This window comes from Narcine bancroftii, chromosome 8, assembly GCF_036971445.1.
Source record: "Narcine bancroftii isolate sNarBan1 chromosome 8, sNarBan1.hap1, whole genome shotgun sequence".
NCBI classification, from domain to species: domain Eukaryota; kingdom Metazoa; phylum Chordata; class Chondrichthyes; order Torpediniformes; family Narcinidae; genus Narcine; species Narcine bancroftii.
The window spans coordinates 64,538,890-64,566,270 of NC_091476.1; the positions used below are offsets into that span (position 1 = coordinate 64,538,890).

The following is a 27,381-nucleotide window of genomic DNA, read 5'->3' on the forward strand; positions in this document are numbered from 1 at the left end:
TGCCATCTCACAAGCCTGATGTAATCTTTTTAAATTTGAAAACATAATCCAACAGATTTGATTGTATGTCATTATGAATCCACTGTTCCTTCAACAATAGTAATGGACCCCTGACTTCATGATCAAACACCAACTCAAATGGACTAAAGCCAAGAGACTTCTGAGTTGCCTCTCTTAACAGCAAATCATAACAAATGGATTCCTTTATCGCAATTATTATTATTTTCCAAACAATAAACTCTCATCATATTTTTCACAGTTAAATGGAACCTTTCCAAGGCTCTTTGACCTTCAGGATGATAGGCAGACAACACAATTTGATGGGCTCCCAATTCATACACCACCTGTTGAAATATTCCAGACATAAAATTTCTCCCTTGGTTCAATTGAATTTCCCTTGGTAAACCAAACAGCATGAAAAATTTTAGCATAGCCTTCACAATCGTCTTAGCTTTAATGTTTCTCAGTGGGATAGCCCCTGGAAACCTTGAAGCTGTGTACATGAGTGTTAACAAATATTCATTTCCTGCTTTGATTTTTGGCAATGGGCCAACACAATCCACTATCACTTTTGAGAAGGGCTCCCCGAAAGCAGGGATGGGTTATCAAGGTGCCACTGGTGGTCCTTGATTAGGCTTGCCCACCAGTTGACAAGTGTGACAGGTTCTACAAAAATTCACAACATTTTCTTAATTTCGGCCAATAAAACTGTTTCCTTATCTTTTCTACCATCTTCTTCTTTCCAAGATGACCTCCTAAAGATGTACTATGAGCCAACTTTAATATTTAATTCCTGTAAGTTTTGGGAATTACAACTTGCCTTATTACTGCCCAGTTTTCATTGGCAGGTATCACATGTGGTCTCCACTTTCTCATCAGTATTCCATCTTGAACAAAGTAACCTACTGGCACAGTTTCAATTTCCCGGTTAGACAGAATCTTATCTCTTATCCCAGCAAGATCAGGATCATGCTTTTGTCTAGCCATTAATTCTTCTCTTGACAACAGCAAAGCTGCATCCTTGGGTTTGTCTTCAATGTTTGCCTCCATTACAGGATCATCACAGACTTCTCTACCTCTACCTTTTTTCTAGACATGGTTCTAGTAATGGCACACGCAGGATAGATTTCCAAATCCTTTTCGGACTCATAAACCAATGGCTTACTTGTGAGTTTCACCACAGATATGATTTTACCCTCTGCTAAATCATTCCCTAACAAAAGAGAAACTCCATCCACCGGCATTCTTGATCTCATCCCTATCATAACCCGACCATTAACTAAGTCTGATTTCATCACTATTCCATGCAAAGGTATAGGCTTCTGCTTCATCACCAATGCCATTAATTAAATTCACATCTCCAGTATCGGTCTCCTCACCATAATTCAAAACGTTGGTTAATACAAGCGATTGGGCTGCAGGATTTTAACTGGCACTTGACTGGATCTTTCTTTAACTGAAATGAAACCTTCAATCATGAATAGTTTAAAAATATCCCTAACTTTCTCACTCTGAACACAGGCAGTTGCTACCACCCCTTTCTCTTTCTTCCTTTTCAGTTCAGGACAATTTGCTATTGTGTGTCCTGGCATCTTACAATAGTGGCAAATAACACTCAAATTTTTCCTTTACCCATTTCTCTTCCTCTCTTCCTTTAACCTCACTTCTAGATTTTCTTTCTACTCTACTTGGATTATCAGCAGTATTCCTTTGAAAGGTTTTCCCTAGTGACAAGTTAGACTTGTGGGTAAAAGCATATTCCTCTGCGAATTTAGCCAATTCTTGCCAAGTTTTTATATTTTTCTCTGCCAAGTACATTTGAATATCGTCAGGAACACAATTTTTAATCTCCTCAATCAGAATGATTTCTCTCAATAAATCAAAGTTATTTTCTACTTTCATTGAGGCACACCACCAATCAAAACACACAACCTTCCTATAAGCAAAATCCAGGTAAGATTGGGTTGCTGCCCTTTTTAAATTCCTGATCTTTTGTCTATAAACCTCTGGGACTAGTTCATAGGATTGGAGTAAAGCCTGCTTTACAAATTCATAATCAGCTGCTTGTTGTACAGTGAGACATGAGTACACCTGTTCACTGGTCTGCTGGTCATTTTAAATTTACAACAACTTTCTCAAAATGCTGAAAATACTGGTCTATTTCAGCTTCCTCAAATGGATTAACTAACCTCACTTCTCTCCTGATCAGAAACCTCTCCTCCTGACCAGCACGTGGGTTTTGGGCTTCTCCCTCTCCTTGGGTTAGGGTCTGCCACAATTTAGCTAGTTCTAGCTCATGTTTCCGTTCTTTCTCTCTCTTCCCTTTCTGCCTGTCTTACTGCTTCCTGTTCAGCTTTCCTTTCTGCCTAGTTTTCTCAAAGCCAATTTTACTTCCTCTGAAGTTTTCTCCTTTGGAAACTGTTCTAATGTAGCTTCTTCAAATACCCCCTTTCCTACATAGTGCTTAACAATCTTTCGGGCAATTTCCTTTTTCATCCCATTTCTTATTGTAAGAAGTTTAAACTTGCCAACTATAACCATCAGTTCTGACTTTTTAGCCATTTTTAAATTAACCACTGAAGGGTTAGCTATGAAATGGTCAATATTCATAGTTGCTGGTTTTATGCTGGTGATTTATACACTCATCGTTTATTTTTAATTTCAAGCTGGAGGTTGAGTCAAACTCAGATGACTGATAACTAAGCACAAGTCGATCGCTCCTAAAGCTTCCAAATTGGTTTGATCCTGGACAAAACCCCCAAATTATGTTACAAGATCAAACCAACAGCCACAAAGAAGGGTAAAAATTCACCTTCAAACTTTAATTCAAAATCCCCCCCGTTTATAACAATGCCCACTGGTTACTATGCAAATTTCTATAACAGTGTAAAACTAATAAATTCCCCAGCCTAAATATAACATCTGTAATTAAAGTCTAAATTATATTTCCAACCAGCCCACAGAAAAACTTAGACACAAAACACACAAGACTCACAAAAACTTCGATATCAACTGAAGCAAAGATCATAAACAAAATTCAGCTTGTTTGGTAAACTGAAGCCAAAAGATCTTTGTGTGAGAGGATCCTTCTGACTACCTTCAGAATTTTCATCCCTTTTGAAATCCCAACATTCTAAACTGTCCTCCAAACCATGACTCATGCTCTGGGCCTCCTTTCACTCCACAGCCAAGTCCAGAATTTTTTATATAATTTTCTGCACATGCTCAGTCCGTCTCCCACTCTCTCAGCTGTCCACCTTCACCTTGGCTCTCTAAGGCAAACTGCCACTTTTTAACATAAAATCACACAACACATAGGTCAATACACAACACAGAACTCTGTAACACTAACAACTGGGGGCCCTTGAATGTTTAATCTTGTCTTCTGAGGGCGGACCCTCCATTTGGATCATGCAACGAAGGAAGCAGGCCATTGACCCCAATGAGTCCTTGCTGTCCCTCAGCAGTGGGGTGGCCACTTTGTCCTGTGGTCAGCACAAATAAGGTGGGCTGAATGGCCTGTTCCTGTCTCCGACCTACCCATGGAACATCAAAGTCTAAAGCACAGTCTGGGCCCTTCGGCCCACAGTGTTGTGCTGACCCGATAAACTACTCTTAACAGTATTTCCCAACTGCATAACCCTCCATTTTTCCTAGTTCCACGTACCTATCTAATGGTCTCTTAGAAAATCCTGTTGTACCTGCCTCCAGTGCCTCATTCTGTGCACCCACTGCTCTCTGTGTGTAAAAACTCCTCTTTGTTCTCTTTCCTTCATCCCCAGCCAACCATACTTATTCCTAAGCACCTGAAAGCTTAAAAAAAACCTTCAAATTCCATCTGGGCACGCTCCAACAGGATGGCATTAACCTTGAGTTCTCCAGTTTCTGTAACGTTAGCCCGTCCTGCCCCTCTTCCCATCCCTATCCCTCTTTTTTTTCTCCAGCTCTGCATTCACAGAACTGCTCTCCCCCTCCTGTGATCAGATCCAGTCCTCCTCCAATTCTGTTTTTTTGCCTGTGCTGGTCCCCCACCCCCCACCCTTTCTTCCCTCCCCCAGCCTTTTAATTCAGCCGCCTGCCTACTTTTTACTCATACCTTGAAGGCTTCGGGTCAGAAACTTAACCTCCTATGGACACTTCTTGACCTGCTGAGTTCTTCCAGTACAGTGTTTTTACCTTAAAACCATACCCCCTCATTTTAGCCATTTCAGCCCTGGGGCCAAGCCTCCAGCCATCTACGTGATCAGTGCCTCATGCTCTCCCACTTTCATTACCCACCCTTGCCCCTGCATTCACACAGACAACTTGCATCAGTCCGTTAACTTGACCACCTGCTGGGTGAGGGGGAAACCTGGGGGGGGGAGGGGTTGGGGGGGTGGTTGTGTGGCTACCAACTGCACACTTCCCCCCTTCTCTTGCCTTGCTTGGAGGCACGGCAGCTCACCCCCACCCCACCCCCTCCCCCCGGCACCAGCGTCGCTCCACTTGCAGGCAAGCCCGTTGGCAGTTTGTTCTTTGCCAGTCCCTTGAGGGAGGGGTGACTGAGAAGCCCACCTGCTTCTCCTTCCCCTTGGTCATGGAGTCTTTGAACTTCGACCACTGAAACAGTTGACTTGTCCACGCGGGGCAACAATCCAGAACTATCGGCAGGTGTGTGAAACTGTAGAAAGCAGTAGCTGACATGGTGGACCAAATGGCCTCTCTGTGGGCTTGCAAGATTTGCCTTCTGAGGAACTCACCTCAAGCAGTGCTGTGTTCTGAGAAAAGATGCCCTGGTGGGTGTCTTGCAAGTTGTGTAGGATACTTCACCCGCTGATCATCTGCCATTGGCGATTGTACGCAAACATTTATTGGCCATCTTTACTGACCCCAGTGCTATCAAGATGTTAAAAGCCAACCATAGGTAATGTTGACAGATTGCTTCTCCTGAACGGTAACAGTTAAGAAGACAAGACTTTTAACAACCATCCTGTCATAGTGTGTACGGTAAAACCCCTGTTATCCAGAATTGAAGTAATTAGCAAAAATTTCGTGGAAAACAAATAAATTTAAAAAATATGGAAGTTTAAAATTGGCGCTTCGCCGTTAATTCGCCAAATGCACAACATCCAATCTCAAGCAACCAGAAAAATTCACTTATCTGGCATCTACCAATCCCCATAGGTGCCAGATACCAGGGGTTTTAACCCTGTTCACACTGCCAACCCTCTGAGGAAGTGTGTAAACTTATTGGGCATGCTGCACACGGGAGCCTTTCCCACTGCACCTGGTTAATTGGCAACCTGGTGTTTTAAGAGGGGGAGGGGTCCTGCTTCTAGCGGTGACACAAGCAGGTTGTGCTTTCACACTACCAGAGGGCAATTAGTTGAGTTAACTCGACCGGCCTCTGACACTTTGGTGTCAAGAGTCTGGTTGAATTTAACTCGCACTGCCTGGTTGGGAGGTTTCACGCTGCGGGATTACTGGATACAGACCTGGTAAGTTATCTGGTTCAACCCACACATAATCGGCAGTGTGAAAGGGAAGACTGCCCTTAAAAAGGCCTGTGGTATTTTGGCTTATGAGCCCATCTCACCCAAATTGACCTACAACCCCAATATGAGGGGAAACTGAATCACCAAGGGGAAACAGACACGGGGAGAAAATGCTTACTCCTTACAGACAGTCAGATTTGAACCCCGGTTGCTGGTGCGGAGTTGCACTAATCTGGCATCTACCCTGTTTTAAATCCATGCTGCCCTGAAGTGCTGGACTTCGTTAGTCAGGGGATTGAGTTCAGGAACCGTGAGGTGATTTTGCAGCTCTGTAGATCTCTGGTAAGACCCCACTTACAGTATTGCGTTCAGTTCTGGTTGCCACGTTGCAGGAAGGATGTGGAAGCTGTGGAGAGGGGGCAGAGGAGATTCACCAGGAAGTGTTTCCTGGAATGGAAAGTATTCCTTGTGAGGCAAGGTTGGCAGAGTTGGGGTCTTTTATGTTGGAGAGGAGAAGGATGAGAGGTGACTTGAGATCTACAAGATCATGAGAGGCATAAGTAAGGTAGACAGTCAGCACCTTTCTCCCAGGGCAGGAATAACAAACACTGATGCGTGCCTGGAATGCATTGGCAGGGGTGGTGGTGGAGGCTGGAACAATAGGGGCTTCTAAGAGACTCGTAGGTACATGGATGAAAGAAAAACAAAGGGTTATGAGGTTTTGGAGGGTTTTTTGTATATGGGTCGGCACATGTGTATGTGTATTTTTGTGTATGTGCCAAACGACCTGCACTGTGTTGTAATGTTCCATGTTCTGTATAGTGGCAAATGGAGTCCCAGAGCATGGAAATGGGCCCTTCAGATCCATTTGTGCATTCTGTCCCACCCACACTAGAACCACAGAACACAACCGGACAGAAGCAGTCCTTTCAGCCCATCATCGGTGTGCTGAAACTAATCCCACCCCTGCTTGTGTTTGGGCCCATAACCCTGTCCACCCACCTGATCTATGTATCTGTCTAATTTTTTTCTTAAACGTTGCCTCGACCACCTCCTCTGGCAACCCATTCCATTCACCACCACCCTCTTGCGTTGGGGGGGGAGGGTGGAAATAAAGTCATCCTTCCGGTTTCTGTTGATCATTTCACTTTGTTTTTACTTACAATGCAGTAGGAGCCGATTCCGGACGCTTTAATTAAACCCATGCTGCCCAATTACACTCAGTTAACCTACAACCCTTGTATGCTTTCAGAGGGTGGGAGGAAACTCCCAGAAACTGAGTTTGGACAAACTCCTTAGAGACAGAGCTGGGCCATTGGCACTCATGGGGCACTCTCCCACCCCCGCAACCTTAAAATTGTCCTCTGGAGACGCATTCCCTTACTCTGGGTTTAAAGATAAAACTCCCTATGTTCTCCTGATCTATTCCTCCCATGATTTTGTGCACCTCTGAGATAGCCCCTCCTCCTCCTGTGCTCCAAGGAATAAAGCCCCAGCCTGCTCCACCTCTCCCTAAAGTTCATATTCCCCCACCCCACCACTGAGATCCCGATAGCATCCTTGTAAATCTCTGCACTCTCTCCGGCGAGATGACATCTTTCCTGCATGGCAGTGACCAAAATGCTCCAAATGGCGCCTCACCAACTTCTTGTACAACTGCAACATGACCTCCCAACTTCTGTACTCAATCCTCTAACCCTGATGAATTGACTCTCTCACCTGTGGTGGTAGGATTTGAACTCTCTTGGGGGTCACAGGCCCAGATTTCCATCTTGACACACTCACTGCTGGGTGGGGAGTTCATGCAAATCTGGCCTTCTTCCTTGAGGAAGGATGTCGTGGCTTTGGAGGCGGTGCAGAGAAAATTCACCAGGTTGATTCCAGAGATGAGAATATTGGCCTATTTGGAGAGATTGAATCATCTGGGACCATACTCATTGGAATTCAGAAGAATGAGAGGGGAACTTATAGAAACATAAAATTATGAAAAGAATAGATAAGATAGAGGGAGACGAGTTTTTTTTCCCACTGGCAGGTGAGATGGGAACTAGGGGGCTTAGCCTCGAAGATTCAGGGTAGTAGAATTAGGATGGAGATGAGGAAGAACTGCTTTTCCCCAGAGAGTGTTGAATCTATGGAATTGACTGCACAGTAAACCAGTAGAGGAGGTCTCAGTAAATGTGTTTAAGACAAGGTTAGGTAGATTTTTACAGAGTAGGAGAATGACGGGATATGGGGAGGGAAAGGCATGTCGGTGGAGATGGGGCTATCATCAGATCAGCCATGATCTCATTGAATGGCAGGGACGGATGGCCGACTCCTGCTCCTATTTCTTATGCTCTTATGTTCAGAAGAGCTAATAGAGAGAGGGGGGGGGGATCAGAGGAAAGGATCGCTTAAACAGATGCCTTTTTCCCTTGTAGCCAAGCCAAGAATGTGGTGGAAAAGCCTGGCTAAATATGGCAAATGAATTTCTCCTTTTGAGAAAGTAAATCCTTTCTGTTGCAAGGGCCAGGGCTGACTACAAAACTGGCCTTCAAATCTCGGAAATGTTTATAGCACCAATCCAGGATCTTTCCAGTGAATATTCCCTATCCCTCTGTCTCCGACCGTGCTGACGAGCTTTTGCAGTGTGGTATGAATGCAATAAGGCCCGTGTTGACAGCTGGACGACCAGACATGACTCTTTCTCCACTATCTCCCTTTAGGCAATTCAAGAAGGCGGTGACGGATGCCATCATGTCAAGACGAGCTATCCGCAACATGAACACACTGTGAGTACTGAGCTGCTGGCTGTTTTCCCTCTGTTGTCATGGGGGACCTTGGCTCTGCCTCAAGGTGGCAGAAGGTTCTGTCAGTCCAGGACTGCTGTGGGAATTGTACATGGAATAGTACAGACCATTGCCTGTCCAATGCGATGCCCAAATTAAATCACAATTCTGTAGCTTGCCCAGAAGAACATAAGAAATAGGAGCAGGAGTCAACCATCTGGCTCCTCAATCCTGCTCCGCCATTCAATGAGATCATGGCTGATCTGATGATAGGCAGGTGGAGATAAGCCTGCCTTTTTCCCCTTTCCCTTCATTCCCCGACTATTAAATATCTATCCAGCCTTGTCTTAAATATATTTACTGAGGACGCCTCCACTGCTTCAATGGGCAGCAAATTCCACAAATTCATCATCCTCTAGGAAAAGCAGTTCCTCCTCATCTCCATCCTAAATCTATTGCCCTGGATCGTGAAGCTATGTCCCCTAGTTCTCGTCTCCCCCACCAATCTTATTGATGGTTTTCATAATTTCATGCGTTTCTGTAAGTTCCCCTCTCATTCTTCTAAATTCCAGTAAGTACAGTCCCAGACGGATCAATCTCTCCTTGTAGGCTAACCTCTGAGATCAACCTCTGCACTGCCTCCAAAGCCAGGACATCCTTCCTCAAGTCTGGAGACCAAATATGCATCCTTCCATTTCCTGCATAATTACGCTTATGATATCTCAAGCACGAGAATTGTACTTGCTTCAACCAGTTCCCCCTGGTTTCTTGTTCTAAACACTTGGTGTGTGTTCTGTTTTTAAAACTTGCCCTGCACACCTCCTTTAATTTTCCCACTCTCACTTTAAATTTGCACCCCTTAGCATTTGAATTTTTACTGGGGGGGGGGAGGGGGGGAAGATTTTATCCATCCTATCCAGGCCTTTCAAGTTCAGGTTTATTATCCTCTGACTGGACATACACATACTGATGAAACAGGGTTTCTCCAGACCACAGAACACACACCATAATCAACAGTGTTCAGCACACAGAGAATTTAAAATATCTGTCATCAATCTCACAGCCTGCAGGCAGAATTAGAGTCATGGATGGAGCTGGGGTTTGTTGAAGGTTACAAGAGGATATAGACTGGATGCAGAGCTGGGCAGAAAAGTGGCAGATGGTGTTCAGTCTGGATCAGTGTGAGGTGATGCATTTCGGAAGCACAAAAGTAACCGACCATTAACCCTGTATTCAGCCTTCTGGTTTGCCCTTCCAAAATGTATCACCTCACTTTTATCCAGATTGAATTCCATCTGCCACTTCTCCACCTAATTCTGCATCCTGTCTATATCCTCTTGTAACCTTTGACAACCTCCAGCTTCATCCACAATTCCTCCAACCTTATGTTTTGCCCACTAATTTACTGACCAATTGTAGTGCGCGTCGAAAGAACCAAAGACTTGTTGATCCAAATCAAGGCTTTTATTAACTAAAAGGCTGGAGTATATCACAAGTAGGTTTACCAGTCCAGAATGACCTGGTCTGGCTAGGAGCAATCTTTTAAGACCTGCCAGAAGGTGTGGCTACACTCTCAGTCAATCACAGTCATCCTACACTACCATCTGTACATATGTACATTTATACATTGATGATAGAATCTGTACTATCACATTCACCCCTTCTTTAAGAACCAACCGCAGGGTGAATGGAGGTTAGGGGCTGTACCGGTGAGGAGGCCTGACCATCTGGCGTGACCGCCGTGGCGCCGGGATTGGGGGTCGCCGGAGTCGTGTCGTCAGCAGGCCTGTAGAGTGCGGCCACTTCTTCGCTCAATTCCCCAACGTCATTGTCGACATTCTGGCCTGAGCTGGTGGGGTGGTGCTGGTCCCTCTGTTCGAGCACGTGACCTGGGGGAGAAGGAATAGGGGGAGGTTGGGTTAAAGGCACTGCTGCGCCTGATCTGGCTTGGGCTAGGTCCCTTACCGAGACTGTGTCCTCCTGTCCGTCCAGGTACTCAACATAGGCATAATGCGGGTTTGCATGGAGCAGGGTCACTTGGTCAACCAAGGGGTCATTCTTAGAGTACCAGAAGTGGCATCGTAAAAGGACTGAACCGGGAACCATGAGCCATGCTAGTATGGTCATACCTAACAAGGATTTCCTCGGGAAAGAAAACATCCTTTCATGGGGGGTGGCATTAGTCGCGGTGCCTAGGAGGGAGCGGATTGAGTGTAGGGCACTAGTGAGCACATCCTGCCAGCGAGAGGTGGGGAGACCTTTGGACCGGAGGGCAAGTGTAACCGCTTTCCAGACGGTGGCATTCTCTCTTTTGACTTGCCCATTACCAGATGGGTTATAGCTGGTGGTCCTGCTTGAAGCAATAGCACACTCCATAAGGTACTGCCGCAGCTTTGCACTCATAAATGAGGACCCTCTGTCACTGTGGATGTAACTGGGGTACCCGAAGATGACGAAGATGTGCAGGGCCTCTATAACTAAGGACGCAGTCATGTCCGAGCAGGGCACAGTGAACGGGAAGCAGGAGTACTCATTGACAGCTGTAAGGGTGTAGGTGTTACGGTTGGTTGACGGTAGGGGCCCCTTGAAGTCTACGCTGAAACACTCAAAGGGGCGGGTGGCTTTGATGACATGGGTGCTTTCCGGTTAGAAGAAGTGGGGCTTGCACTCAGCGCACACTGGGCAGGCTCGGGTCATGAAGCGTATCTCCTCGACCATGTAGGGCAGGTTGCGAGCTTTGATAAAGTGTGCGAACCTAGTGACCCCATGGATGACAGAGCTCCCCGTGGAGTTTCTGCAGCCTGTCCAGTTGCATGTTGGTGCAAGTCCCCCTGGAGAGTGCATCTGGCGGGTCGTTGAGTTTGCCTGGCCGATACAGTACCTTTAAGGTGGAGAGCTCGATTCTCCGCCTGGCGATTTTTGTCATGCTTGATCTTACCTCGCTGGGTATTGCTAAACATGAAGGAGACCGTGCGTTGGTCAGTCAGCAACGTAAAGCGTCTGCCAGTGAGGTAGTGTCTCCAATGACGTACTGCTTCGACTATGTCCTGGGCAGCCTCCTTGACAGAGGAGTGTCACCTCTCAGGACCCTGGAGGGTTCTGGAGAAGGCTACTGGCTGGCCGGCCTGGTTCAAAGTGACTGCCAGTGCAAAGTCAGACGCATCGCTTTTGACTTGGAATGGAATGGACTCGTCGATGGTGTGCAGCGTTGCAGCAGCAATGTCCGATTTGATGCAGTCGAAGGCCACTCTGGCTTCGGTTGACGGGGAAGGAGGTGGTCTTGATGTGTGGCCGTGCCTTGTCGGCATAGTGTGGAACCCATTGGGCATAGTAAGAGAAAAAACCCAGGCAGCGTTTGAGTGCCTTCTGGGTGTGGGGGGAGGGGCAAGCCCATGAGGGGACGCATGCGGTCAGGGTCGTTGTCGGTAAAGTTCAGCCGAGTTTCAATCTGAAAAACTTTCTCAAGCTGGCATCATGATCCTCCGTGTCATGGCCGCAGATGGTGACATTGTCCAGATACGGGAAAGTAGCAGTCAGCCTGTTCTGGTCCACCATCCAGTCCATTTCCCGCTGGAAGACCGCAACGCCATTTGTGACCCCAAAGGGTACCCTGAGGAATTGATATAGCCGCCCATTCGCTTCGAAGGCCGTGAAAGGTCAGTCTTCTCAGCGGATCGGGAGCTGGTGATAGGCCAAACATAAGTCAGTGGTGGAAAATACACGGTATTGGACGATCTGATTCACCACATCTGTGATCCGTGGAAGGGGGTACGCATCCAGGAGTGTGAAACGGTTGATTGTCTGGCTGTAGTGAACCACCATCCGCGGCTTCTCTCCGTTTTTAACAACCACTACCTGGGCCCTCCATGGACTGAAGCAATCTGCGCACCTCGCTTGTGATAAATTTCCCGTGTTCATAACTATATTGGCGGCTTTTGGTGGCCACAGGCTTCCAGCCAGGGGTGAGATTTGGGAAAAATGCTGGCGGACCAACTCGGAGGGTGGAGAGACTACAGGTGAGGGCTCGGGGGCAGGTGGCTCGGGCTGCCGCTGACAGGAAGTTTCCCAGGGCGGAGTGGTTACAGGCAGAGAGCGGAGCTTGAGGCCCCCCCAAAGTGCAGGGACTGAAACTGGCACTGAAAATCCAGTCCCAGCAGAGTAGGGGTGCACAATTAGGGAAAGACTAATAGTATGAAGTTTGTGAACGTGATGCCCTGGACTTTCAGAGTCACCACGCAGTACCCCTTTACCCCGGTCCAGAGAAACCTGGTCACCAATGAAATTCTCTGTGCAGTGGGGAGAATAGCCAGTCTGCAATGGTGGACCAGGTCTGGGCAGATAAAACTCAGCTGACCCAGAGTCAAATAAGCAATTGGTATAGTGTCCATGCACTTTAATCAGTTCCATTGCTTTTGTGAGGGGTTGGGGGAAGTCCTGGTCGAGGGTTATTGATGCAGAGACTTGTAATGTAGACAGGGGAGTCCTGCGTGATGACATCACGCAACGTGTGCTTGATGATGTCACGCAAACAGTTGGGCCTGAAAAAACAGTGTCGGGTAGTTGGTGTTGCTCTCTGCAGCCAAAGGTAAGTGTTGGGGGTTGCTGCTTGCCGTCAGCGGTGGGGTGGACAGCGCTGGGGCGATTAGCGTTGGTGGGTACCGGGGTTGGCAGGTCCCAGGTCGGCAGTGGCAGTGGGTCCCTCGTCGGCAGCGGCGGCAAATGTTGAGATCGGGGCAGGGGCCTGGTTGGACGTTGCTTCGTGAGGTAGGGTGAACGTCATTGCGGTACTTTGCACGCTTGGGGTCTGCCCCGTGACGTCAGGCGCTGCCGTGCAGTGGAGTCCTCGCTCTCATTGGATGTGAGCTCTGAGGAAGAAGTGTTTGAAATGGAGAGTGGGAATTTGGCTTCACACGAGGCACTGTGTTTGACGGTGACCATTTTGGAGCGACAGACTACAGCAAAGTGACCGTTTTTAAGGCACTTCTGGCACCTGGCTTTTCTTGCCGGGCACTGGGACCTGCCTGCTGTGCTTGTTCCTCCCACAGAAATAACACTTTGGGGGTTACATCGGGGAGCGTAGCGGCAGTAGTAGGGTAGAGGGTGGGCATCCTACTTACATCAGAGTGTGGGGTCCAGACCCGAGAGTACATGTCCATACTTAAGACCGCAGCCTCCATCGTCTCTGTGATCCGGATCACGTCCTCTAGGTTTTCTCACCTGTGCTCTAGCAGGCGCTGCCTCACCTCATTCGGAAGAACCCTGGCCACATAGGCATCCCGAATCAGATAGTCTGTGGTCTACACAGCAGTTCTGTCTGTGCAGGCACAGTCCCTGCCCATTGCTCTTAGTGCCTGAATATAAGCCTTACAGGACTAACTGGGCTGTTGCCTCCTTGTAACAAGTTTGTACCGAGCATAGACCCTGTTCACTGGTCGCTCATAGAGCCCTTTCAGCACCTTCATGGCTTCAGTGTAAGTGGTGGCGTCCTGGACACTCTGGTAGACTCTTGGGGACTCTATAGTCATCAATATTAGTAGTCGATGGTTGTCCTCTATCATGGCAGGATCAGAGAGCTGTAAGTATGTTTCGAAGCATCTCACCCAGTGCTTAGTCATTCGAGGCTGTAGCTGACTGTGGGTAGATTTCGAGGCGTCCCAGCCGAGGCATACGTTCCATCCCTTCAAAATTTTTAGTTAATAAAATTGTAGTTCGCGTCGAAAGAACCAAAGACTTGTTAATCCAAACCAAGGATTTTATTAAATTAAAGACTGGAGCATATCACAAATAGGTCGTCCTGTCCAGAATGACCTGGTCTGGCTAGGAGCAATCCTTTAAGATCTGCCAGTAGGTGTGGCTACACTCTCAGCCAATCACAGTCATCCTACACTACCATCTGTACATATGTACATTGGTGATAGAATCTGTACTATCTACACCCATCCAGATCATTTATATCCCTGAACAGATCCTTGTGGCACTCCACTAGTCACTGACCTGTAGGCAGATAGAAGTTTATAAAGTAGAGAGGTCATGTTGCAACTCTGGTGAGACCACACTTGGACTATTGTGTTCAGTTCTGGTCACCTCATTGTAGGAAGGATGTGGAAGCTGTGGAGAGAGTGCAGAGGAGATTCACCAGGATGTTTCTTGGATTGGGGAACAAATCTTATGAGGCAAGGTTAGCAGAGCTGGGACTTTTCTCTTTAATAGAGGTCTACAAGATTATGAATTTCAATCTTCTTCAGCATGATGCTGAACAAAGCAATGAAAGACCTCAACAATGAAGACGCTGTTTACATCCGGTACCGCACGGATGGCAGTCTCTTCAATCTGAGGCGCCTGCAAGCTCACACCAAGACACAAGAGCAACTTGTCTGTGAACTACTCTTTGCAGACGATGCCGCTTTAGTTGCCCATTCAGAGCCAGCTCTTCAGCGCTTGAAGTCCTGTTTTGCGGAAACTGCCAAAATGTTTGGCCTGGAAATCAGCCTGAAGAAAACAGGTCCTCCATCAGCCAGCTCCCCACCATGACTACCAGCCCCCCCACATCTCCATTGGGCACACAAAACTCAAAACGGTCAACCAGTTTACCTATCTCGGCTGCACCATTTCATAGGATGCAAGGATCGACAACGAGATAGACAACAGACTCGCCAAGGCAAATAGCGCCTTTGGAAGACTACACAAAAGAGTCTGGAAAAACAACCAACTGAAAAACCTTACAAAGATTAGCATATACAGAGCCGTTGTCATACCCACACTCCTGTTCGGCTCCGAATCATGGGTCCTCTACCGGCATCACCTACGGCTCCTAGAACGCTTCCACCAGCGTTGTCTCCGCTCCATCCTCAACATCCATTGGAGTGCTTTCATCCCTAACGTCGAAGTACTCGAGATGGCAGAGGTCGACAGCATCGAGTCCACGCTGCTGAAGATCCAACTGCGCTGGGTGTCACGTCTCCAGAATGGAGGACCATGGCCTTCCCAAGATCGTGTTATATGGCGAGCTCTTCACTGGCCACCGTGACAGAGGTGCACCAAAGAAGAGGTACAAGGACTGCCACATTGACCATCGGCAGTGGGCTGATATCGCCTCAAACCGTGCATCTTGGTGCCTCACAGTTCGGCGGGCAGCAACCTCCTTTGAAGAAGACCGCAGAGCCCACCTCACGAACAATATGAGAGGGTGGACAGCCCAGGGCAGGAATAGCAAACATCAGAGGACATGTGAACAAAGTGAAAGGAGGGAAGTTTAAGGGGGACATCAGGGGTAAGTTTTTTTTAAACAGTTGTTGGTGCCTGGAATGCCTTGCCGGGGTGGTGGAGGCTGAAACATTAGGGGCATTTAAGAGACTCTTGGGCATTTAAGAGACTCTTGGGCACATAGATGGAAGAAAAATAAAGGGTTACAGGGAAAGCCATGAAAGACCCCAACAATGAAGACGCTGTTTACATCCGGTACCGCACGGATGGCAGTCTCTTCAATCTGAGGCGCCTGCAAGCTCACACCAAGACACAAGAGAAACTTGTCCGTGAACTACTCTTTGCAGATGATGCTGCTTTAGTTGCCCATTCAGAGCCAGCTCTTCAGCGCTTGACGTCCTGCTTTGCGGAAACTGCCAAAATGTTTGGCCTGGAAGTCAGCCTGAAGAAAACTGAGGTCCTCCAACAGCCAGCTCCCCACCATGACTACCAGCCCCCCCACATCTCCATCGGGCACACAAAACTCAAAACGGTCAACCAGTTTACCTATCTCGGCTGCACCATTTCATCAGATGCAAGGATCGACAATGAGATAGACAACAGACTCGCCAAGGCAAATAGCGCCTTTGGAAGACTACACAAAAGAGTCTGGAAAAACAACCAACTGAAAAACCTCACAAAGATAAGCGTATACAGAGCCGTTGTCATACCCACACTCCTGTTCGGCTCCGAATCATGGGTCATCTACCGGAACCACCTACGGCTCCTAGAACGCTTCCACCAGCGTTGTCTCCGCTCCGTCCTCAACATCCATTGGAGCGCTTTCATCCCTAACGTCGAAGTACTCGAGATGGCAGAGGTCGACAGCATCGAGTCCACGCTGCTGAAGATCCAGCTGCGCTGGATGGGTCACGTCTCCAGAATGGAGGACCATCGCCTTCCCAAGATCCTGTTATATGGCGAGCTCTCCACTGGCCACCGTGACAGAGGTGCACCAAAGAAAAGGTACAAGGACTGCCTAAAGAAATCTCTTGGTGCCTGCCACATTGACCACCGCCAGTGGGCTGATAACGCCTCAAACCGTGCATCTTGGCGCCTCACAGTTTGGCGGGCAGCAACCTCCTTTGAAGAAGACCGCAGAGCCCACCTCACGAACAAAAGGCAAAGGAGGAAAAACCCAACACCCAACCCCAACCAACCAATTTTCCCTTGCAACCGCTGCAATCGTGTCTGCCTGTCCCGCATCGGACTTGTCAGCCACAAACAAGCCTGCAGCTGACGTGGACTTTTTACCCCCTCCATAAATCTTCGTCCGCGAAGCCAAGCCAAAGAAATTTGTAAATTGTGATTCCCATAGATCACTGAATGTAACGGTGAGATAAGCAACTTGCAAAATTTACATAGTTTCATGTGGTTAGTGAAAATTTGGTAAGGGAACAACAGAATTCAAAATAAAAATGTTTTAAGAACTACCAGAGCACGTTAAAAGGTTCATGAGTAAATGAGCGTCGAGTTTTAGCTTTGTAGGTATATTGGGCTTACGAAAATGTTTTGGTTGTTGAAACTAATGACAGGGATATTTTCATATATATAAAAAAAAATTTCGTCTGAAACACTGCACAAAAATTTTGGTCACTCTGATGTCATCTGGTGCAGTCCGGGACCCCCCCGCCCCCCCCACCAGTGACGGCAGTGGCTGGGACAGTTTTATCTGCACTCTGAGCCCCGCAGTCGACATCTTCCAGCACCGCCAACTTGCTCCCACTTGCATGCGAGGTGGGGCATCTGCGTCTGTAGGTGGGCCCTGGCTGGGAGGTGGGGTGGGTGGGGGAAGGTCTCTTTGTTGGGATGTAGCGGGGATGGAGGGCCTGGTTGTCCAGGTTTCGAGCACAGGGCCTGGTGCATGGGATGAAAATGGGGAAACTCCCAGCGTGGTGACAGACTTTCATCTCCACACCCCCCCTCCCCAGCCAGTCATCCCCTCTGCTCCTTTTAACCATGAAGCCCAGCACCACTAGGCTTAAGATTAATTTCATTTGAACAGCTGAGGCTGTTGAAAACCCCTGTACTACCCTTACCATGACACTACTCCAGGACCAGATATCTACCTGAAATCTACGATACCATTGCTTTTTATAACACTCACTGCAACTGTGAATATTTATCCTTTCGGGTTTAGGGTCGTAACAGTGTGGAAACAGGCCCCTCCACCCAACTTCCCCACTCTGACCAAAATGTCCCCGGCCCCCCCCCACTTGCTTGCATTTGGCCCCTATCCCTCCAAATCCATCCAATCCCTGAATCCCTCCGCTGTTTTAAAAGTTGCAGTAGTACCTTCAGCCCATTTTACACACCATCTTCTGTGTACTTCAAAAAAAAATTAACCTCTGGTTCCTGTTGAAAATGCCCCCTCTTCGCCTTAAACCGACGTCCTCTGGTTACCAATTTTTCCCCATCTCTCGTCAATAGACTCTCCCGATCCATTCTTCCCGTGATCCTCCTTGCGCTCCCAGGCGAATGTAGCCCAGCTCCCTGTAGCTCAGGCCCCCGAGTTTACCCTTTTGGTAATTTGTGTAACTGTAACAGGCCAGAATTTTGGTGAATTTATAACCTCATGCTTTGCGAGGCTGGTCGTGGCCTAAGCAAAGATGTGGACTCACTGTAATTCTCCTACCGTCACAATCACTCAACAGCAGATGCAATGTCACTGGCTCTCCACTCAGCTCTGGATCACCTCGAAAACAGTAATTCAGATGTATGACTGCTCTTCATCAACTACAGCTCAGTCTTCAACACCATTATTACTTCAGTGCTGGTCAAGAAGGTACAAACTCTAGGCCTCTGTACCCCCTTCTTGCCCTCTGTACCCCCTTCTTGCCCTCAGTACCCTCTCGAATCTCTGTTCCGATGCTTGGCACTGAAGGAGGTGTATTCAGTAGCAGATGCTGTCTGGTCTGCCAAGGTTCTGCCATTGTTTTCCCCTAGATAGTACAAAAAGTGAACTATCTCTCTGACCATGTCCTCTACCAACGATCGTGGTCTTGAAATGTTGACATTCTCTCTCTCTCCACAGAAGCTGTCCACTCTCTTGCCTATTCCAGCATTGTCTGTTTCCAGTTTTTCAGCATCATCAGATTTTTTTTCTACAGAGAGTTAATGTGACCGGTTTTTAATTTTTTTAATTTGAAATTTAGACCTACATACAGCACAGTAACAGGCCCTTCTGGCCTACAAGGCCACATAACCTCATTAACCTACAACCCTTGTACATTTTGGAGGGTGGGAGGAAACCAGATGCCCAGAGGAAACCCGCACAGACACTGGGAGAATGTGAAAACTCCTTACAGACAACGCAGGATTTGAACCCGGGTCACTGGTGCTAACTGTGGCACCGTACTGCCCTTGCTAACTAGGTTCTCTCCTTCAGATACCCCGATGCTAGTGCAGAGGAACTCCAGCTGACAGACAACGTTTGCATCATCTGTCGAGAGGAGATGGTGTCTGGGGCCAAGCGACTGCCTTGTAACCACATCTTTCATACCAGGTGAGTGCAGAGCAAATACACCTGCCAGATATCTCTAAAGTCAAATTTCAATTTTATTATCAGGAGTACATATGTAACAATGTATACGACCCTGAGATTTTTTTCAAGTTGGTAGTATAAAAAAAAACTGTACTCAACGTACACATAAACAAAGAACTGAAACAAGCCATGCAGTACCGAGAAAAACAAAAATGAAGTGCAAAAGTAAGAGACCTTAAATAAGTCCTTGATTGAGTTTATCATTGAGGAATCTTGACGGTGGAGGGGTAGCAGCTGTCCCTGAACCTGGTGGTTTGAGTCTTGTGTGCCTCTTTCCTGATGGCATCAGCCAGAACAGAACGTGGCCTGGAACATATGGATCCTTGCTGATCGCTGCTGCTCTCCAACGGCAGCGTTCCCTGTAGATGTTCTCGATGGTGGGGGGTGGGGTGATGTCCTGGGCTGCGTCCACTACCTTTTGCAAGGCTTTCCGCTCAGGGGTATTGGTGTCCCCATGCTGGACTGGGATGCAGCCTGTCAGCACACTTTCCACCACACCTCTAGAAATTTGCCAGGGTTTCTGGTGTCACGCCAAACCTCCTGAGGAAGTTGAGGCGCTGACCTGCTTTCTTCACGATACCTTTAGTGTGTTCAGTTCAGGAAAGATCCTCCGTGATAGTGATGTCCAAGAACCAAAATTTGCTCTCCCTCTCCACCTCTGATCCCTCAATGATCACTGAAGTCAACAATCAGCTCCTTGGTGTTGGTGACATTGAGTGTGAGGTTGTTAGTGCACCATTCGGCCAAGTTTTCAAACTCCCTCCTGTTTACTGACTCATTTTCCCTCTTACCCCCACCCCCTCCCACCTTTTTTATATGCTACCCAGGACTGTGTTATCGTCATTGAATTTGTAGATGATGATGATGTATCAAGTCATGGGTGCAAAGCAAGTAGAGCAGGGGGCTAAGAATGCAGCCCTGCGGTGCTCAGGTACAGACAGAGATTGTGGAGGGGATGTGCCGATTGAGTTGCCTCACACTGAGCCGAGCTCCAGACTGCATGTCATCACATCAGGTTTTAGCCATCTGATCAGGTTTGCTTTGGATGTTGTATTGAATCTATGCAAGGGTGAAATGGATGGATCGGTGGGTGCTGGGAGGAGATTCGATGGGATCTGGGGGTCAGTGCAGGAAATGGGACTCCAGGTTCCTTTTATGGTCATATATAAAAAAAATATAATATGATCTACTTCAACATATGTCTGTCTTAAGACAAACAAAAGAGTCCTTGTGAAAGAGAAAGAGGCAAAAGAAACACTGAGAGTCTGGTGTGGGCATCTTGGGCGCAGACCTCTGTGGTTGCAGAGTTTAAAAGAAAAACATTATTGTCTCCTCCCAACAGGCTAGTTTAAGCCTGGACAGTGGCAGCGGCCTCATAACTGGGTCGTAGGACCCTACGGAGCTCCACTTTGTCTCCGCTCCCTGTTCTCTCAGGGTTAATTGCCCCTCAGTGTGTGGGTGATGGTAGAATGCAGCAGTTTGGTGAGAGGATTGCCAGGGTCTCCCTTTATAGACAACATTTATTTGGAGTGTTGTCTAAATAGGGCTCAAAGACATAGAGAAATTATGATGGGTGGAGATAGAGTAAATGTAGGCTGGCTTTTTCCATTGAGGGTAGGTGGGATACAAACCAGAGGATGTGGGTTGTGGGTGAAAGGATAGAAAAGTTGAAGGGGAACAGGGGGAATTGTTTCACAACCAGAGCAGTGGGGGCGTGGAACGAGCTGTCATCTGAATCCAGGCTCAGTTTAATGTTTTAAGGGAATAAAAATAGGATGGAAGAGATGTGGACTGCCAGTGGGACTGAGCAGAATAATAGTTTGGCAGAAGGGCCTCTTTCTGTGCTGTCATGTTCTATGGTTCTGACACACAACAACTCCTTCCTTGTCCAGAAGGCACTTTCTGAGAAGACTGAAGCAGGCAGGGCTACCGGCCACTACCGTCTAGAACAGTGGTTCTCAACCTTTCTCTTTCCACTCACATCCCACTTTAAGTATTCCCTATGCCATTGCTGCTCTGATTAGTAAGGGATTTGCTGAAGGTGGGATGTGGGTGGGAAGGAAAGGTTGAGAACCACTGCTCTAGACCCAATTGTTACTGAAATATTTTGCTTGAGAAAAATTGTCATTGGCCCTTTTCCTTTAGAGTTCTGAAGCTGTGCACATAGCGAGTCCATTAGGGATGATTAAAACCTTATTCTTTCCCACTCTCCTCCCACCTTAACTAATCAGAGCACCGATGGTATAGGGAATACTTAAGGTGGAATGTGAATTTTTTAAAAAGTTGCCCATCACTGATATATGTGATCATGTGTGTGCCCCATGGACTTGAGAAACTCTGTTGGGTTGTACATGTACAGTCAGAAGATAATAAACTTGATGGGGGTGGGGGCAGGATTAATTTGGGATTGGAGTAAACAGGTGGTTAATAGTCAGCACTGACACGTGAGCCGTTGAACCTGCTTCTGTGTGCTGGGCCCTTCTAAATAAAGCTCTGTCAACCCAGCCTATCCAATCTCTGAAATGTTCCACATCGGACAAGAGCCTGGTGAATCTTTGAGGAACCCTCTTCAGAACACGCAGTGCTCCTGCTATGGTCCAAACAGATTCTACCAACAGTCCGTCTGGGTCGGCAGCAGAACATGGAGCACCTTCGCTCCTCAGGGCTCTGCTCAGCCTGCTCCTGTTCACACCCCTGACCCACGACTGCAGCGCCAGATCCAGCTCCAACATAGTCTTCGTTTGCAGACGACATGAGAGTCGTCGGCCTCATCAGCAGCAACACTGAGTCAGAGAAGAGGTGACAGAGAAGAGGTGAAAAACCTCGTGATCTGGTGCGAGAGTACAAACCTGAGTCTCAACGCGGACAAGAAGAAGGGGGAGATTGCGGACTTCAGGAGGATCAGGGATGACCACCCTCTACTACACATTAATAGCTTGGTAGTGAAGAGAGTAGAGTGCACCAAGTTCCTCAGAGTCTGCTTAAGAAGTGACCCATCTTGGACGCACAACAACTCCTTCCTTGTCCAGAAGGCACTTTCTGAGAAGACTGAAGCAGGCAGGGCTACCGGCCACCATCCTGTCAACTTTCTCCAGGAGATCTATCGCAGGCGTCCTGGCCAGCTGCATTACAGTGTGGGTACGGTGGCTGTAGAGCATTGGATCACATGTCAATCCCATCCACAGAACCATAAGAGAGGCAGAGACGATCTTCCCCACCCCTAAAAATTAATACGATCCACCGTGTTTGTTGTCTGACAAGGGCGTGTAAAATCGTTGAGGGCCCCCTTCCACCCTGCACACAGCATCTTCCAGGTGCCTCCTGTCCAGGAGGATCAGAGCCAGCAGCACCAGGCTGAGGAACAAATTCTTCCCACAGTCAGTGAGACTGCAGAACGACTGAAATGAGTTGCTCACACTAACCTTTGGAGACTCAACTGTTTATTAATCACTATTTATGTGTACTGTCTGTGTTGTGTCAGAATGTGAGCTTGCATGTTTTTGCACCGAGGACAGCAGAACACTGTTTCGTCCGTTTGTTCTTGTACAATCAGATGATAAAAATTGAAGTTGAACTTGACCTCCCTGCTTGTGTACCAGGTCCCACCTAATGAAGGTAAGTATACATTTCAAGGTTCAAGCTTATTATCATCTGACTGTACGTGTAGAACCAGATGAAACAGCATTTCTGCGGACCATGGTACCTCCCACATGCACACTTTCCTAAGCACATAATAATCATTTATACTTCCAGATGTAATTTTCAATAAATATAAATATTTGGAATGATATACTCAGTTACAGGATGCTGTTCATGCTAACTGGCACGATTAATGTAGCAGTTAGTGCAATGCTGTTGACATGTTCAAATCCGGCACTGTCTGTATAGAGTACAGAGTACTATCTGTATGTTCTCTCCATGTCAGCGTGGGTTTCCCCTGGGGGCTGCAGTTTCCTTACACAGTTCAAAAGTGTACCGGTGGGGGAGGGTGTAGGTTAATCAGGTGTAATTGGGCAGCACAGGTTCGTGGGTCAACAAGGCCTGTTACCGTGCTGTATGTCCAAAGAAATGAAATCTCACAGCCTGCCCGAAGGAGTTATTCCCCAGCCTGGCAGCCCTGATTTTGATGCTCCTGAACTTCCTTCCTGATGGAAGTGGGTCAAAGACAGTGTGCTGGATGGAAAGGGTCTTCTTTAATTCTTTGAATCGTGTTTAAGAAACACTCCTGGTGAATGTCAATAGAGGAAGAGGAGACCCCAGTGATCTTGGCTGTTTTAATCAGATGCTATTTATTATCATGTAATAAGACAGAAATGTAACGTTACACAAAATTGTCATTATTCTGCCATAAGAGAGACAAAGATTTGCCTGGTCCCCCTTACAGTCAGAGGAAGGTATGATATACTGTTCATTAATGTCACGGCCTATGGGAAGAAGCTATTTCCCAGCCTGGCAGTCCTGATTTTGATGCTCCTGTACCACATCCGTAATAGTAGTGGGTCAAACATGCTGTGTACCAAAAGGACAAGGTCTTCGATAAATATGCCCCATTTAAGCATTGCTCCCGGTAAATGTCATCAGTAAAGGAAGACCCCAGTAGTCTTGGTAGTTGTTGTGATCCTCTGTATTGACTTCTGGCCTGATGCTTTGCAGCTACCGTCCCACACACAAGACACTCTCAGTGGTGCTGAATGTTGTTGAGATGGGGGCCGGTAGAACCTCCTGAGGATGTGGAAGTGCTGCTGTGCCTTCCTGACTAATAAGGTGGTGTGGGCCCAAGATTATCCATTGATAGATTATGCTCATGAAGCCAAGTATCTACTGATTTTTGGACATGTACGAATGTTCCCTCTGTTCCACAGCACCTCCCATGGTATTATCAGTCCTACGTTTATTCAACCTCCCACCCATCCAAATTCATCACAAGCCTGAAGAGCACCTCTATAGGTTAAAGAACAGTTTCTTTCCAGCAGCGAACAGGCTCTTGAACCTCCCCCCTGTTCCAGCAATCAAGAACAGCTCCGACACGACTAGTCATCTGCATCATTGTAATGCCACTTTTTGCTGGTGGCCTTCATTGCAACACTTCTGTTGTGAACCTGCAGGGGTTGTCGACTGCATCCGGTGCTCCCTTTGTGGTCTCCTCTACGTCAGAGAGACTGGATGCAGACTGGGAGATCTCTTCATTGAGCACCTCTGCTCTGTCACCCATTTCAGTTCCCTGCCCCATTCCCATGCCGGCATGTCTGTTCGTGGTCTTGCGTGCTGCCAGACTGAGATCACTGCCAAACGGCACCTCCAACTGGATGGCATGATCGTCTACTTCTCCAGTTTCTGTTCTTCCCTCCCCTATGAATCCCCATTATTCTGTCTCATTCTCTCCTTCCTTTTCCCTGTACCCCCCTGCTCTGTTTTGACAGTCACCCCCTCCCTGATCACTTCCCTCTCCTGCCCTCCAATCCATGTCCAATTATCAACCTTTGCCTATTGGTCTGAGCTCCCCCCACCTTGCCTTTCCTTCTTCGCAGCCTTTTAATTCAGACATGCCTGCTTTTTACTCCTACCTTGACGAAGGACGCAGGCCCAAAACGTAAGTTTTGTATCTTTACCTCTTCTGGATGCTGTGTGACCTGCTTATTTTTTTTTACTTTATTGCTGGGGGCCTTTACTGAATCTTCAAAGAAATTTAATGTGTCAGTTATGTTTACAATGTACCTGCACAACTGCAGCAAGGAAGAATTTTAGTGGAAAGTCTCGCTGTATGTTGTAAATGGCAATACAGTAAAAGTCCTAAAATCTAGAATGCCCAGGAATTGGGTCGGTCCAAATTTTCGTATTCTTGGGCAGTACTTTTAAAATTCAAATTTAAGAAGAATAAACACGTAAATGTAGATAGTTTATTAACAAAACAATTTTTTCATATAAAAATACAATCCCCCCCCCCCCCACCACCCTTGTATTTTTCCCTTGTATTTCGGCGATTTCCATGTGGTCGCTTGTTGCCACTATGCATCTGTGGTGCTTACATGTGCGTGCACAAAAGCAGAGAGTTTTTGAGAGTCCGAATTCTCTGGCGGTCCCGATTTCAGCTGTGTTTTTGAGGGGTCCGGATTTTTGGATGGTCCTGATTTCGGCTGTGTTTTTGAGAAGTCCGGATTCTTGGACGGTCCCGATTTCAGCCGTCTTTTTAAGAGGTCCGGATTCCTGGCATTCGGATTTTTGGACTTTTACTGTAGGTTCTCACTGCATGGATTTTTGTCAGTGCTTAGCTTGGTGGCACCACCTTGATGGTAACCTCCTGTCTGTTTGCCCCCACAGCTGCCTCCGGTCCTGGTTCCAGCGCCAGCAGACGTGCCCCACGTGTCGAATGGACGTGCTGCGCACCACGCTGCCTGCGCAGGCGAACCCACCACCAGAACAGCCCCGGCCCCAAATACCCCTGGTTCCCCAGCAGCCAAACCGTGAGTCTCCTCCAGAGCCCGGATACATCTGAGGGCAGTTCAGGGCTCATTAAGTTGGACTGTTCTGGTGCGTAACGCTGCAGTTCTCCAAAACTCCAGTTCATCCACACCTGGGATCTTGCGTTCAGTTCTGGTCTTCTCATTGCAGGAAGGATGTGGCAGCTTGGAGAAGGTGCAGAGGAGATTTGCCAGGATGTTGCCTGGAATGGAGAAAGAGGCAGGGTTAGCAGAGCTGGGGCTTTTCTCTTTGGATCGAAGAAAGGTGACTTGATAGAGGGCCTACAAGATTAGGAGAGGCTTAGATAGGGTGGACTGCCAGTGCTCGTTTCCCAAGGCAGGAGCAACAAATACCAGTGGACGTCTGCACAGGTGAGGGGAGACATCAGGGGTAAATTTTTTTTATAACACAGTAGTGGCTGTCTGGAATCCATTGCCAGGGTTGGTAGTGGAGGCTGGTACAATAGGGGCATTTAAAGGATGAAAGAAGAACAGAGGGTAACGAGTGTGTTGCAGGCAATTATCAGCCATTGTCAACAGGGTCCTGACAGCGCTCCCATAGGGGGCCACAGCACATTTAAGTAAAAGTCTTGTTTTCTTTTTACGTAGTCGGTAGGAGAGATGTACGGAAGAAACCAAAACCTGACCCCTTCACAGGGAGGGGGCCTGTAAACTGTGATCAGAATCAGCACAGTTATTGCATCACTATTACAGAGCCAGCAGCCTAGGTAAAAGTCCGGTGCGTAGGGCGTTTCTACATTCTCCCTGTGACCTTTTCTGATTTTGTTTCCCCTCTAGGTGCTCAAAAACTGTTTGAGGGGTTGTATGTTGGGTTATTTGGGCAGCATGGGTTTGAGGGCTGAGGATCTGTTACTGTGCTGTATACCTAAATTAAAGTTAGAGTCCTGGGGTGGGGCTTAGCTGAAAAGCTTGAGAATGGCTGGTTTAGATTGATGAGCAGGTTTGTATAGCACAACGTCGTGGGCTGAAGCGCCTGTACTATCGTGGGGAAGAGTCCTTAACAGTGGGACAAAACCTCTGTTTCACCCGAGGGCCTTCAGAGCAGGGACTCGCTGGGCAATAATTGGACTCTGGCCCTCTGTCATCCCACCCTTCCTGGAAAGGGCAAGAGCCAGTCGCCAAGACCCACACCCCAAGGAGAGCCCCCGCCTTGCAACTCTGGAAACCCCACCTCTGCACGTGTGGAGTTGACACGTTCTTGTATCTCCCCGAAACCTTCAACTTCTACCCTCATCTCAGACATATGGGCCTCTGGACTAATTGTGTTTGGGTGATGGAAATGGTGGCTGGGGGAGGGGAGACAATGACAGACTAAATATAGAAAGTTTGTTTCCCATGGTGGGAGAGTGTAGGACAAGAGGGCACAACTTCCAGGTTAGAACAGAGATACAGAGGAATTTCATCAGCCAGAGGATGGGTGAATCTGTTGAATTTGTTGCCGCAGCCGGGTCATTGGATCTATTTGAGGCAGAGATTGATAGGTTCTTGATTAGCCAGGGCATCAAAGATTATGGAGAGAAAGCCAGGCTGTGGGGAAATGGATCAGCTTATGATTAAATAGTGGGGCATACTCAATGGGCTGAATGACCTAGTCTTGTGGTGTTTCATAATAATCGTGTATATTCAGATAAAATTTAAAATAAATATTTTGTTAAGATAAACTCTGTTGGATACTGATTGTCAGTCTCACAGCCTTCAGGAAGGAGCTATTTCTCAGCCTCTACCTTTGGTAAGGTCTTCTATAATCCTGAGCCCGACTTAAGCAATGTTCCCGGTGAATGTCGTCAGTTGAGGAAAGGGAGTGATCTTCTTGGCCGTTTTGATGATCCTCTGTATAGACTTCTGGTCCGATGCTTTGCAGCTACCATCCC

At 47.5% G+C, this 27,381-nt stretch overlaps 1 protein-coding gene across 2 annotated transcripts in view; it reads left to right on the forward strand.

Moving 5' to 3' along the window:
• Positions 1-27,381, forward strand: part of syvn1 (synovial apoptosis inhibitor 1, synoviolin) — a 110,383-nt gene that overhangs the window by 55,889 nt on the left and 27,113 nt on the right. For both annotated transcript variants that reach the window (XM_069893861.1, XM_069893862.1), the window contains 3 exons: positions 8,183-8,248; positions 18,876-18,992; positions 25,350-25,492. In XM_069893861.1, the coding sequence (XP_069749962.1) occupies positions 8,183-8,248; positions 18,876-18,992; positions 25,350-25,492 (326 nt within the window). The remainder of the gene's footprint in view (positions 1-8,182; positions 8,249-18,875; positions 18,993-25,349; positions 25,493-27,381) is intronic.